The sequence below is a fragment of the Rutilus rutilus genome (assembly GCF_951802725.1).
Source record: "Rutilus rutilus genome assembly, chromosome: 17".
Lineage (NCBI taxonomy): Eukaryota > Metazoa > Chordata > Actinopteri > Cypriniformes > Leuciscidae > Rutilus > Rutilus rutilus.
The window spans coordinates 23,604,627-23,618,876 of NC_140230.1; the positions used below are offsets into that span (position 1 = coordinate 23,604,627).

The 14,250-nt window shown below is 38.2% G+C and overlaps 1 protein-coding gene across 2 annotated transcripts in view; it reads right to left on the reverse strand.

The window, feature by feature from the left end:
* Positions 1-14,250, reverse strand: part of ldlrad4b (low density lipoprotein receptor class A domain containing 4b) — a 46,787-nt gene that overhangs the window by 29,066 nt on the left and 3,471 nt on the right. For both annotated transcript variants that reach the window (XM_084384963.1, XM_084384964.1), the window contains exon 2: positions 733-1,250. In XM_084384963.1, coding sequence (XP_084241089.1) covers positions 733-772 — 40 coding nt within the window. In that variant the 5' untranslated portion in view covers positions 773-1,250. The remainder of the gene's footprint in view (positions 1-732; positions 1,251-14,250) is intronic.

Here is a 14,250-nt window from a genome sequence, read left to right on the forward strand (position 1 = left end):
GATGAGATGAGAAAAGACGACAAGATGAGATGAGACAAGACAAAACTGAGACAAAACAAGAAAAGAATGAGAACAAGACGAAACAAGAAGAGAAGAGACGAGAAGAAACAAGTGATGCAGAGACTAGAAGAGATTAAACCAGAAGAGATTAGAAGAGAAGAGATGAGATGATAAAAGAACAGACGAGACAAGACAAAACAAGAAAAGAAGAGCAGAAATGAGACAACACAAGAAGAAAAGAGATGACCAGAGGCCAAACCAGAAGAGACAAGACGAGATGACGAGAAGAGAAGATGAGAAGTAGATGAAAAAAGGAAATCAGAAAGGAGATGAGAAAAAAAAAAAAAAAGACCAGGAGAGGAGATGAGAGGTTCTGCTCTCTGTCTGCAGTGCACTAGACTGTCAAACTTTGGTTTAGTACACAGCCCGACCTCCACCGCCCTCCACCCATCTCACGCTTTCTCTCTCCTTCTCCGCATTCCATTCCAGGCAGGGGAGAGAAATGCAGCCTGTCAGAGAAATGGAGCAGAGGAGTCTGGGAAAGGGAGGGGGAGTGAGAGAGCAGCTTTGAATATTAGCACACAAAAAAACATCATGGCTTTGTAAAGCACAACACAACCCTCCTCATGAACGTAATCTTTACAGCCGGCATGAATCATTAAACTCACGTTCACGGCAAACAGCACATCCCGTGTGATTCCAACACTGAGGTTATAATGACCCGGTGCTCACCTGTGAAAGCATTGGTGGCCGGTAGGTCAGCCTCCTGCATACTGCTCCTGCCGCTCGGCCCGTGCGTGTGTGTGTGTGGGAACCCACGTTATTGGCTCCGATTGCCTGAGGGCTCCTGGGGGCCGAACAGCCGCCTTGCTGCCATTCTCACCTCACAAGTCCATGGCTCCTGCCCTCTACCTCCACGAAAGAGCAAAAACACTCAGAAGAAAAGGTGGAGGGGGGCTAAAAAGTCTTCAGTGATGGACTAGGGCTCAATTCAGCAGTAATCAGGGTGGGGTTGCCAGGGCAACCAGCGCACCGATTACCCTCCCAGCCAGAGCCAGCCAGCCATAGCTGTGTGTGAGTGTGTGTGAGGGTAAGATCCAGACAGGTACTTGATTCAGAGCAGGTGTCTGATAGCTGATTCAGGAAGGGAACGTGTAGTCGCTGCCGCTCGTCCTGGAAGGATAAACTCTTCTCAGCATAGCAGCATGCTAATCAATGCGCCCCACCTCATCCTTCAGACTGCAAGCTCACTGAGAGAGACAGAGAGAGGAAATCAGTTGAGTGACTGAATTGCATAGAACAAAAAAATTCACTTGCAAAAGGCAAACAAAAGGTTACCACAGTTTCCTCTAAGACTTACTACTTTAGTAAGTACTGTGTGGAATGTTTAAGGATTGACAGGATTGATCAATCAGATTCATTGGGTTAATTGGATTCAATTCAATTGGAGAACAATTCAATTCAATTTAATTAAATTATATTAAGAATGATCTTATTCAGATCATGTTTGCTGCAAACCATGTCATCAACTAAACTAAGATTGTACTGTTATCATAGAGACAATAAGGGCAAATGTATTAGTGGTTTGAGTATATAAATTCAACATTAATTTGCACATATAAGGATATTTAATTTAACATGCACTACCGTACAAAAGTTTGGGGTCTGAAAGCAACACTAAGGAACTTTTCCTCTTCGGTCGCCCTACAGGTTGGAAGCGGAATTGTCCATTACCGCAGTCGAAAATAATTGCGCCGCCCGCAGCCTACTGTCGCACACACGCTCGCTGTTTATCTAGCACCGGCTTTGGAACGAACGATGTCCACAGACAAGGTAGAGTATGTTGCATGATTTCATGAAAGTATGATGTATTGCGACATCAGAAACGAAGAAAAACTAAATAAATGACTATTGTAACGCTTGACGTAAAGCAAGTCAAATTTGTAGTTTTCCTGTCTCATTCGAACTACAGAAACGTGACCCGGTTTGGCAAACTTGCATAGTGCGGTTATAGCGGATATAGGGCTGCAAAGCGAATCCAGAAGTGCCTTTCACCTTGTTACGACTTGATGAACCACTGATACGATTTTGGAAACATTATTTTAAGGTAAAAAATGTTCCTTAGTGTTGCTTTAAAAAGTATCTTATGCTTACAAAGCCTGCATTTATTTGATCAAAATACAGTAAAAAAATAAAATAACAGTAATATGGTGGAATATCATATCATAGTTTACAATTTTCAGCATCATTACTCCGGTCTTCAGTGTCACATGATCCTTGAGAAATCATTCTAATATGTTGATTTGATACTCAAGAAACATTTATTATTATTATAAATCTCATAACGGTTGTGCTGCTTAACATTCATGTGGAAACCGCGATACAATTTGTTGTTAAGATAGTAACATTATAAATTACTTTACTGTTGCTTTTTATCCTAGCTGGATAAAAGTACTAATTTCTTTAAAGAAACTATATTTATCAATATGTTACTGACCTCAAAGAAAAGGTTTGAGATAGACAAAAAATATAGACACAGCACAGACGCAACATGAGTGTTTCATTAAATAAAAATATAGAAACAGCAGGGGGTCAACACATCAACATTTTATGATCTTACTGCAGATTTTTACCAGCAACAAAACATCAAGTTCCTGTGAAGAGATGCACATTAGAGTCTTCAATCCCCAGCAGGAGCGTCAGCCGTTAATGACGGTTACATAACACGACAGAACATTTTACTGGACATAGTTATCACAAGCCACAGCTAATGTTTCTGTGGCTTAATATCATTGATTTAACTTCTCAAAAAACCAAACAATAACTCCATTTTCATTTGGAGAAGACTCAAAGACCAGTCAGAACGTGTCCTCAGACAACCTTTAAAGCTCTCCGACATCCCAGTGGACGCCGTGCTGAGCCCAGACTGCAGACTACACATCGACTGTGTTACTTAGAAACACGGCAAGCCCTCACCTCGTCTGACCCCTGCCGCAAGCCGCACAGCAAGAGCACGGATCCATCACACAATAAATAATATTACACACACGTGAAACAAGAGAACGCTGTCCAAGTCAAACAAAGACTGAGACACACACACACAGTCATCTGAGGTCGTTTCAGGACAGTATACAGCCATCGCAGATAACACAGACGAACATCTGGCAGATGTTTAGATTCACTTGTCTTCATTGTTATCTCCTTCTTCCTCCTTTCCTTAGTGGTTCTGCTCTATAAACCAAGTATCTAATGCGTTGTTCAGACCAGGGATGTGAAAAACTATTTTTTTTAAATATATATATAGATTATATATTCAAATATATCAATATAAATAAATAGAAAATCAAACTAATGTCAAAATTCTATTCTATTAATTCTATTCTATTCCTTAAATTATATAATTCGGTCTAAAGCAATTACTATTTTCATGTTATGAGGATTTCAAAATTCAATACTATATTGTCTAAATCAACTAAAACACTAAAAATCTGTCATTTAAACGCTACAAGTAAATTCAGAAATCTCAATATTATAATGTAGGCTACATTATAAAAATGGAGATTGGCTAAAGATTATATTTAACAGTGTTATTGAATAATTAGTGTTTTTAAAGAGTAGCTTTTGTTAGATTATGGCAAAGGTAATCTAAATGTAAGAATGTAAGAGTTCATTGGTGTTGATGAGATCTCAGAGTAACTTTGTAAGCATGTGATTGACTTTAAGGAAACGTGTGATCGGTTACTGCAAAAAAAACACAATGTTTTCCCTTACAGACAATATTTTACATAAGCTGTTGACCCAGAAAAGAGCTCATGTGATAACAAAATATGCCTGGAACTTCAAGCGCTTCCTTTGGTGAAGACATTCTTTACATTTCAAGTTCAGAAGAATGTTGAAGTGTCAATGTTTTGTGCTCCTTTCTTGGATCTGTAACATATACATTTATATTCGATGTTGAAAGAAAAGTAGTAGTTTTTTGGTCAATAAAATGGTTCAATTTTGGTTTGGATCAACATACGTATATATGTTGAATAGACTTACTATCTTGGTACTTTCGCCCAGAATTTTTATATCAGTGCATAAAAATAAATAAATAATCTAAAATAAAGTCAAATAGACACAGAATCGCATTAGGACACCGAACTCTCCACATGTGTCGACTCTCTCTTCTAATACACATAGTTTGATGGATAGGCTGAACAACAGCCATGCTGAAACCACTAAATGACTGCAATAAATGGCTGCTAAAATATTCGCTGTATCTGTCGGACTGTGTAATGCGATCTCAGTAGGGGGTCTGTCTCTTTCTCACTCTCTGTGCCTGGTTAAATCATGATGAAGCTCTTAGGAACAAGTATTCGCTAAACTGATTCATCCAGCCAGACTCAACATCATAACAGCCCATATCATTAACCATTAGTAAAAATGACTAATAGCTGCTACCTTGCCTGTCAGTCTGTAGCTAAATAAACCCCAAGACCCAGGCGAGAAAGGTTTTTTTTTATCCTAATGGGGTTTGCTTTGCAATAATGACCAGTTCACTGTAAATTATCCCATTCATTACACTGTAAAATAATTTTTCAGATTAGTAAGTAAATAGATTATTTCACCACAAAATATTATTTCCAATATTCTACTTCAAAATGTCATGTTTAATTCAATGTGTGACTTGCCGTGTCTTTGAAATGTACTACCAATTTTTGAGTGAATTATTATTTTATTTTTTTCAGTGTACATGGACAAGGAAATAATTTATTCTCTTACATGTAGAGTCCATAAAAAGTCCATTACAACAGATGGTTCAGACAAAGTGAAAGACAGCCTTATTAATGTCTGGCGCTAATCAGACAGATTAACCCTTTTCCTGCACGGGTCCTAAGTTGACCTGACAACCAGGATCTGCAGGTTAACAAATGATGACTCAGCTGTCTGGGTTAGTCAGTTTATAGGTGCGTATGTGTGTGTGTGTGTGTGTGTGTGTGTGAACAAGTCATGTTTCAGTTTTAGTGCTGCCCAACTGAGACTCAATGTGGCTGACAGGAGACAGAACAAAGCACATCAGAAAGAACTAGAGCAGGGGTCCTCAACCTTTCTTTTGTCAACAACCCATTTTAGGTTGCAAAATCACCACCCCTTGTGAGAGAATTAAAAGATTTCACAGGTCTTAAACATAACAACACATTTCACTATTTAGTAGGGCTGCCCCTGACTCATTTAAACCATTAGTCGACAAATCGCAAATTTATAGGCTAGGCTATTCATTTAAAAATACTAAACCATAATGAGGCTATATTTAATAGATAGACAAAATATAGGCCTGTAGTATTTTACAAAAGCACAACGTTTTGTTGTTCTTGTGAGTTTACACAAATAAAAGTAGACCCTTTACAGTTTCGAATGATGTATTATCTGCATGACCAAAAACGACGGTGGTTTTTAACTCGTATCTGCTGTTATCAGGAAGAAAAAAAACACGCCGGCGCCTCCATGTCATGTAGTAAGTAAGCATGTTATAATTTAGCTTCCACACTCCGCACAGACACTTGGATATGCGCCTAATAATGGCGCATATCTAGGTTAAAGGTAGGGTAGGCTTAGGCTAGCAATATAGCGAGCTAGTTTTGAAAGCATAAGATCCCACCCTCCATTCAGAGCGCTTCCAAAGCCACGCCTCCTTCAAAACACATGCGTAACAAACAAAAGCATCGCAAGAGACAGCCTTAAACTACCTCATGTAACATAACATTACAATAATAATGGACAAAAAACAACTTAAATAGCACTGACCCCGTACCACCTGACTGCTGCAGATTAATTTCGGCGTGGATAGTGTTGCCATTGAAATGCATAAATTTGAGTCACAAACCGCTCCGATTATAACGTCAGGGGTTTCCATCTCCTACAAATTACAGTAGTTATGGCGTGAACGCAGCATGAGCTCTTTGTTTTGGATCAGGAGGAACTGTAAAAGGTGGCTGCTGTTTCGGTTGCGATGCTCGGTGACTGACGTCTGTCTAATAACTCTGCATAGCATGAAACGCGCTGATGACGTCATGTCTGCGCGAGCAGGGTGCATGGAGGTATGCAATTTTATGTTTACAGGCAGGTAGGATCGTATCATTACATTCAGACCAAATTCAATGATTGGACAAACATTGTATGATCCTACGCCTTCCAAAGACGGTATACATACATAAATACATTTAGACCACTTAACTTATTGCTATCAGGATTTGAAGAGACTTTAACCAGCATTAAAGGTCCCGTTCTATGTGATCCCATGTTTCAAACTTTAGTTAGTGTGTAATGTTGTTGTTAGAGTATAAATAATATCTGTAAAATTATAAAGCTCAAAGTTCAATGCCAAGCGAGATATTTTATTTAACAGAAGTTGACTACAAAAAACGGCTGGATTGGACTACACCCCTCTACATCCTGCTTTAATGATGTCACTAGAACCGTAACCTCCGCCCACAGGAACACAGGCGTATTGATGGCGAAATGTCAACAGACGTGGTTGATGTTTATCTATAATCGGATACCGCAAAAGTTTAATTCGAAGTTGTTAGTTTGCTCTGTCCATTTCACCACGGACTGTTTTTCTAACCTGGAATAATATCAAGCAGACTTCTCTCAGCGTTTCATACTGACGAAGGGGGCAATTTCAACTATATTCCAGCAAGCGGTAAGTAGTGATTTAATATGGAAGTAGCGATCACTCTTCACATCGTTCGTTTCTCTTAGTAGGATGAAAATAATCTTACTTAAACTGTGATTAATATACAGAAAGCGATCAAAGAACAATCCCTTTCCAATCGCCCAAGCTATCAATCACACAGCGCGAGTTTATCTGGACACTTGCCAAAACTCGTTATGAAATCAATGATGCTGTTACACTGCACAACGAAGCTCTTACTGTATTTATATGCCTCATGTTTGCATTGGTGAAATCATTAGTGATAGTGCAGAAACTGCGTTGCAATGATAAGATCTTTCACGCGATCAACAGACTGTCATCTGCTCAGTGCTCATCACTGCAACCTTTTATGTGATGGTAATAGATCTAAATACTTAAAAAACTTCTCATGATTCGTTAATCCAGATAGCTGTAATAGTAAAAACGTATAATAGCTGTAATAGTAAAAGTTTTCCAGATAGTTCCACATGTAATGCCAGATATTTCATATGCAAGCATGTCAGCCAATCACAGCAGAGGGCGTTTACACTGAAGTCTCACAGCAGACACGCCCCTTCAAACAGAGTGTTCAAACCAGGGAATGAAATCAGGCTAGGAAATATGCCTTTTATTTCTAAATTATAACAATTTTTGATCTAAAAAACATACTAACATTATAAGGGCACCCCTGGAAACATTATAAAATAATAAAAATAATCCATGGAATGGGACCTTTAAAAAAAAAAAGTGTTTCTGGAACAAATCACCTACTCTGCCTTTACCGTTAGCGTGCAGCCATGTAAAGTTGATACTACTTGCGTTTCAGATGATAAGCCATATTTGAGGTTGATGGTTGATAAGCGAACGTTTGGATTTCCTGCCCGACATTCTGCAATTACCACAAGGTAATTAAGCCGCTGTTAACGGTCCCTTTCCCTCACGAACTGCGTGACTTCGCTACTTCCTGTAGAGTTTTTTTTTTTTTTTTTTTTTGGACTAACAACGAATACAATTTTGATCGACTAAGCCTCTTCTCGACGACTAACGTTTAGTCAACTATTAGGGGACAGCCCCGCTATTTAGTCAATTTCATTGTTATTACTACCGAATAAATAACTATCAAATAATTTGGTTCTGATGCAAAAAATATAATAATAATAATAATAATTTGCACAGATTTTTTAAAAGAATTTTCAGAATTTCTAAAAGGCAGCATACATTTAGTCCAACTATAGATTAAACAACAATACTAAAACAAAAATGAATGTTTGAACACATTTGATTCATTTATTTTTATAAAATACTACTGACAAACACAATGCATGTTGTGAACCAGTTAGTAACTACATTGATTTAGTTGTAAACTATGTATTTTCACAATGCAATTCCCGAAAAAAAGAACCAATAAGAGTCATCTGTTTGGGAATTGGTGGTTGCAATCTTGATTGATTCTTGTTAGTGAACCAAAAGCATACAGAGTAATTTGTTCTGGATTGTACTACACTGTTTGCGCAGTGTGTTTTTAATTCACTAAAAAGAACCGACTCAAAAGAGTCATTCATTTGGCTGGTGGTCACACTGTATGTTTCGTGCTGTAGATTGAGTAACTGTGTAGTTTTAACTGAGGTCTGCTGTACGGCTATAAAATCAAAATTACACAACATAAGAAACTCTGAACTATATATACACAGACAGAAAAAGTGACAAAGTGAAAGGAGAGTAAGTAAAGGAGGAAACGCACACTGTATGGCAAACACGTAGACACTGGCCTGTGTAAAGAAACTAGATACAACAGCATGAATTCAGAAAACATGCCTGTCAGCACAGTTTCAGGACGGATGTTGTTTTGATAGTCTATCATTTTCTATACTGCAGTACCTGCGTTCATCTTTCTTCTGACAGTCTTTTTTACTCTATTGTCATCACTATATGTTTTTGGGTCTTGTTTGCCCTTATCAGTAACTTGAGTGACAGCCTAATCCAACCTCTTATATATTTTGGCCCACCTCTCTTGAACAGTTTATTTAGCTTAACAATCCTGCATTGCCAACAAGACAAAATGTGGGATGTATTAAAGTCTGTTTTATGCAATATGCTAGAGATTTTGGTTGCCTTAGCAACAGCGAATGAGATGACTTCCTTTCTGCACCCAAAAAGAAAAGTGATTACCCTTTAATGTAATACACTAAAGTGATCTGAAAACTAATTAATGGCTTTATTGATCAGGTCAGACTTTACATTGACAACTGCATAATATGTTATTTAAAGCACGGAGGTGAGGCGCTACATGAAGATAAGGCGAATAAAATCAATTACATTTGGAGCCACGTGGGAGGAAAAGACTAAATCAATCTGTCCTCCTGTATTGTTCAGAAAGGAACAGGAACACACACACACACAAAACTGAAACGCAGACCACAAACAAACACAAGGCTTTGAAGTGAACATCTAATCAGTTTCAGGATCTCTCCTCTCAGCCAATCAATCGACAGCCCTCTGCAACTCCGCCCACAGTGTCTAGACAGCCAGACCTTTGCTGCTCGACTGCATTCTGCAGCGGTGCACACCGCAGAGGTCAGGGAGGTCAAGTCTAGCATGAGCTCAAACCACACACTTGTTCTCCAGGGGTTCTTCATACCATCCATTCCAACATTGAGTAAATCAGCTGATACGTTCTTAAAAGTAGTGATGTTACAAAAATTAGGGCACTACATATGTTTTGATGCCATGTATTTGTAACATGTACTGTTATGTACATTTAAGACAAAACAAAACCATGCTAGATTTTAGATTTATTTATTTATTAAATGTGAGGGGTTGCAAGGGCATTGTTATATAGTTATGGATGGTTGCTAGGTGGCTTCTAGGGTATTCTGGGTGCTTGCTAGAAATATGGGTTATGTGCAACAAACTTCTATATTCTGTAAAACAGGTTGCATCTGGGTTCAGGGTTTTCTTTTTAATGTGATTTGTTAAGTATAGAGCTGTTTTTATTCAAGTAGATGCTTTTAAAGAGCTACAATTTTTTTTTTATTAATACTTGTATTCAGCAAGGTTGCATTACATTGTGACAGTAAAGAGTTTTACAAAAGATTTATATGTCAAACAAATGCTGTTCTTTTGAGCTTTCTATTAAAGGAATACTAGTTCACCCAAAAATGAAAATTTATGTTACACACAAAAGAAGATATTTTAAAGAATGTTGGTAACTAGACAGTTGTGAGTAGCCATTGATTTTCTAGCATTTTATTTTTCCTACTATGGAAGTCAATGGCTACCGTCAACTGTTTGATTACATACCAACATTCTTTAAAATATCTTCGTTTGTGCTCAGCAGAAGAAAGAAACTCATACAGGTTTGGAACAACGATGACAAAAGTTCATTTTTGTGTGAACTATCCCTTTAATCAAAGAATCCTGAAATAATATGCATAATGGTTTCCACTAAAAATATTAAGCATCACAACTGTTTTCAACATCGATAATAACAATAAATGTTTCAAATCAACATATTAGAATGATTTCTAAAGGATCATGTGACACTAAAGACTGGAGTAATGATGCAAAAAATTCAGCTTTGAATAAATTACATTTTAAAATACATTAAAATAGAAAACATTTATCTTAAATTGTAATAATATTTCACAATATTACTGTCTTTGTTTTTGTTTAAATATAAACTTTTGAATGGTAGTGTAGTATACGACAATTCACCATGACGTCACAACAGTAATAGACGTTCTTCTGGGTGGCAAAAGCCGAAGCGTTCCTATGGCAACGCTAGTAAATTGCTTGGAAGGGACAAGTCGACAGTAAAAATGTAATAAAAATAAAAAACTTAATTAAATATAATGCTTTTTTTTATCATAATAACAACTGTGTTTAATGATACAAGTAAAAAATATACTAAATATGTAATATAGTAGGCCTACACATAATTAGCAAAATACTCTCTATAGCTCTTTTTTCTAGCCAAAATAACGTGCTATGGCTTTCCTGAGGTAAATGTTATGTGACAATTGTTCTCCAGCTGTTATATCGACCTTTGCGCGGTTGAAAAACACTGACTGGTCGATATTATGTATGAGGAATATACATTTCGGTAAGTTGCGTGAGAAAATGGATGTGTGGCGTGAGAGTGTGTGAAAAGTGACAATTGCGTGAGTCTCGTGGTGAATGCGTGAGAGTGGGCAGCCCTCTTTTACTTCAGGCAGTGACTGGCAATGAGTCTGATCTTCAAAAGAGACAAGTTTACTAAGGCCATCCTTAAAAATATTCTTGTTTGCCGTAACCCGACCGACCCTGTCAATTTAGTACCGACCCAATTATTTATTTATTTTCCCTTTCAGTCCGACCGACTTGCCGGTTGTAAACTTGCGTTAAGACCGACCGATTTTTTTTTAACTCTTCAAACAACTAATACAAATGCAATAAAATAATATTAGTTATTAAGTATTGTGAATATAAATTGCCTAGACCTACATACAAACATAAGCTACGTTCTTTCTTTTAAATAAAAACCCGTGGCGCGTCATCTATGATTATGTTTACACCATTGGTTAACCGTTAACGCATGTCACACTACTGCATGCAAGCTAAGTTTGCTTCGTTTCATTCACTGTCAATGGTTCGCGCTTGGTAATGATGGCTGCGGCTTTACTCTAAAGAATATTTCATTTTTATATGTTGTTGAATATGGTTTATTAAAAAATAAACATGCGAGAGCGTGTTATAGGCTATATGTCATGTTTTAGTCAGATATGACGACGCTACTGCAACACGCATTGCCGCAGATGAGAAGCTGAGCATCAACGTGCAAACTATCGCAAATCAAAGTGAAAGTAAGTCGCTGACGCTTAACACACAATCATCATCATTAAATGTAAAGAAACGAAATGATCTTACCAGGGCTGTTTCCGCTTTCTCTTATTGCTGGCTTTGATTCAGAAATTTTAGCTGATCAATAAAATAATGTAGTCATAACTGTTGCTTTCGGTGACGTGCACTCCATTAAATCTACATATAGCGGTAATTGAAGATCGGATTTATATCCGCAAAAAAACAACACACATTTAGCCTATGTAACCAGGTGTAAATGGAATCGTTTTGATAAATCAGATTGCAATCCGATCTGAGAAAACCGAGAAAACGCATGAAGTGGCCTGGTGTAAACAGCCCTTAGACATAGGTGAAAAATGTCACCCCCCCCCCCCCCCCCCCCAACCCCCACCGACCATGATTTTTTTTTTTAAATGAAAAAATATATACTTTTTTATATTATTTTTTTTATATATAAAAAAATATAGACCGACCTACCGACCCTTTTTTTCTTTTTTTTTGCTGTTACTGCAAACCAAAATATTTTTAATGATGGCCTAATATTAGTCTCGAATTTCCCCGGCGGAAGATAAATGCTCTGCTGTGATTTTGTAGATAGACCGTTTTGAGAATACATGAAGCAGAGTTGAAGGGCAAGCAGGGTTGGCAGCAGAAATGTAAACGTTGGATGAATCATATAATTTTGGGGATCGTTAAGATTTCCTACTTTTGACGACACGACGTCCACTCGCTATAACCTCCTCACCCACAGGAAATCGATGAAACCCCTACACCTTTTGCTGTATATCTGGCAGCGCAACCCCAAACACAACACTTTTTCATCATAGTTTCAACTTTGATCAACAACAATGTTTTTAACTATGTAACTGTTGCAGTCGCCGGCTGGATCTCTTCAGTTAGTCAGTGGAAGCCGCTTGCGTTCTGCCACCCGGAAGTTACTCGGTGCCTATTGTTTACAAACATTCTGAAAAGGCCTATAGTTAAAGCTACACTGTGTAGGATTTTCTCCCATCTAGCGGTGAAATTGTTTATGACTACCAACTGAATATTACTTTCTAGCCCCTCCCATTCCTAGGGCGTTTTAACTCCTACGGTGGCCGTATTATTTCAAATCTGCCGGCAGTCGCGAGTAATCTCCCCCTCGCATTCGTCACGGTGCCACTGAGTGTCAAAACGCGAAAGGCGAAGCTTGAATTTCCAGGTATGTCCCTCTTTGGCTAATGTATTTTCAAGATGGAGGCGCAACATGGCTGCCGCCATTCGAGCGACTCGCTCGCATGTATTCTTAATGGCAGATTCTACGCTTACGAGAATACTTGATTAGTTGGTAGAAGTAATTACACATTAATGAGCACATATCATTTTGAAAGAACAAAGTGTTTTTTGCTAAGAATCAACTTAAAAAATTACACAGTGTAGCTTTAAATTGTTTGATTGACACTGAGGTTGATCTTAACAATTTCCTCAAAATGATGTTTCCTCTGTCTGACTTGTTTGGTTAATATGACGGGTCACCTTCTTCCAGACCTGTGAAGGGTGATTTGGACAACTAAACATGCTGTAAATAATTAGAGGCCTAAAAGTTTGTGTTTGCAATGTCCTCTAGAAGAGCTGATGTCAAAGTCAAGCTGCAGCGCGAGAGAGAAAGAGAGAGAGAGAGAGAGAGAGAGAGAGAGAGAGAGCTTGGTGCAGAGTGCTGCAGTGTCCTGTATCAGAACAGAGATCAGCTTTGAAGCATTAGAGATAGACAGAGACGGGACTCGAACCCCCACAGCATCAGTGGGTTTCTATTCTCACTCAAATCTCAATCTCCATTAAAAGGTTAAAAATAGGCACATTCAATACAAAGTACTAAATAATAACAGCGATGCCAATGATTGATCATAAATCACAATAGCTTGACTGATTTTTTTCTGACTTCAAACATTTCCAACTGATCAAACTACAGTTATTAAACATGTCAAAAGGAGCCTAATTTTCCGGAGAGCAGTTATGTTGTCATTTTTGATGGAAAATAGAGCTCTGACAGATGGCGATTTGTAACACTACAGACCAGAAATAATTTCTTTCCAATGAAGTTCTGAGGGGAGTTCTTTGGATCAGACTTGAACTTCGGAGGCATTAAAAAAAAAAAAAGGATGATTATGTGAGAATTACCAATTACTTTGTGTGGATAAATGGGACTAAGGAGGTTGTCGGGACGTTAAACTTCATCACACCGAACAGGAAAACTCACCTATAGTCCGCTTTTACAGCCTCATTGTGTTTATAATCACGCACCACTCTTGCAAAATATTCCAACTCAAACTTTCAGGGAAATGTTTTTTAAATAAAGACTGAAAGCGCTGTCAGAAGCCTAGTGATAGTGATGTCATGCACCTGTGGTGTAGTTCGTTTATAGTCTACGTTTACGTCTACGTTAAATCCTACTTTTGTCAAAGAAACCAGGGTGATGCTAACTTCCGGGCTGGCATGCAAAAATAAGTCATCACTGCATCAAGCGTACCATGGTAAATAAGTTCATTGCGACTGCCACTAGGGGGCAAACTGCGGATATAGTCTGCTGCTATAAAAAAAAGGGCCAAAAATAAAATAAAAAAGACCAATTAAGCTCTTGCAATGACACAAGCTGAGCGGCAGTTAGTGTCTTTATCTCTGCTCCGCCAGGACTGCAGTTCCCCTCATGCCCCAGCATGCCTCCATCTGTCCCACACCACAGGTGGCCAACCAGGGAC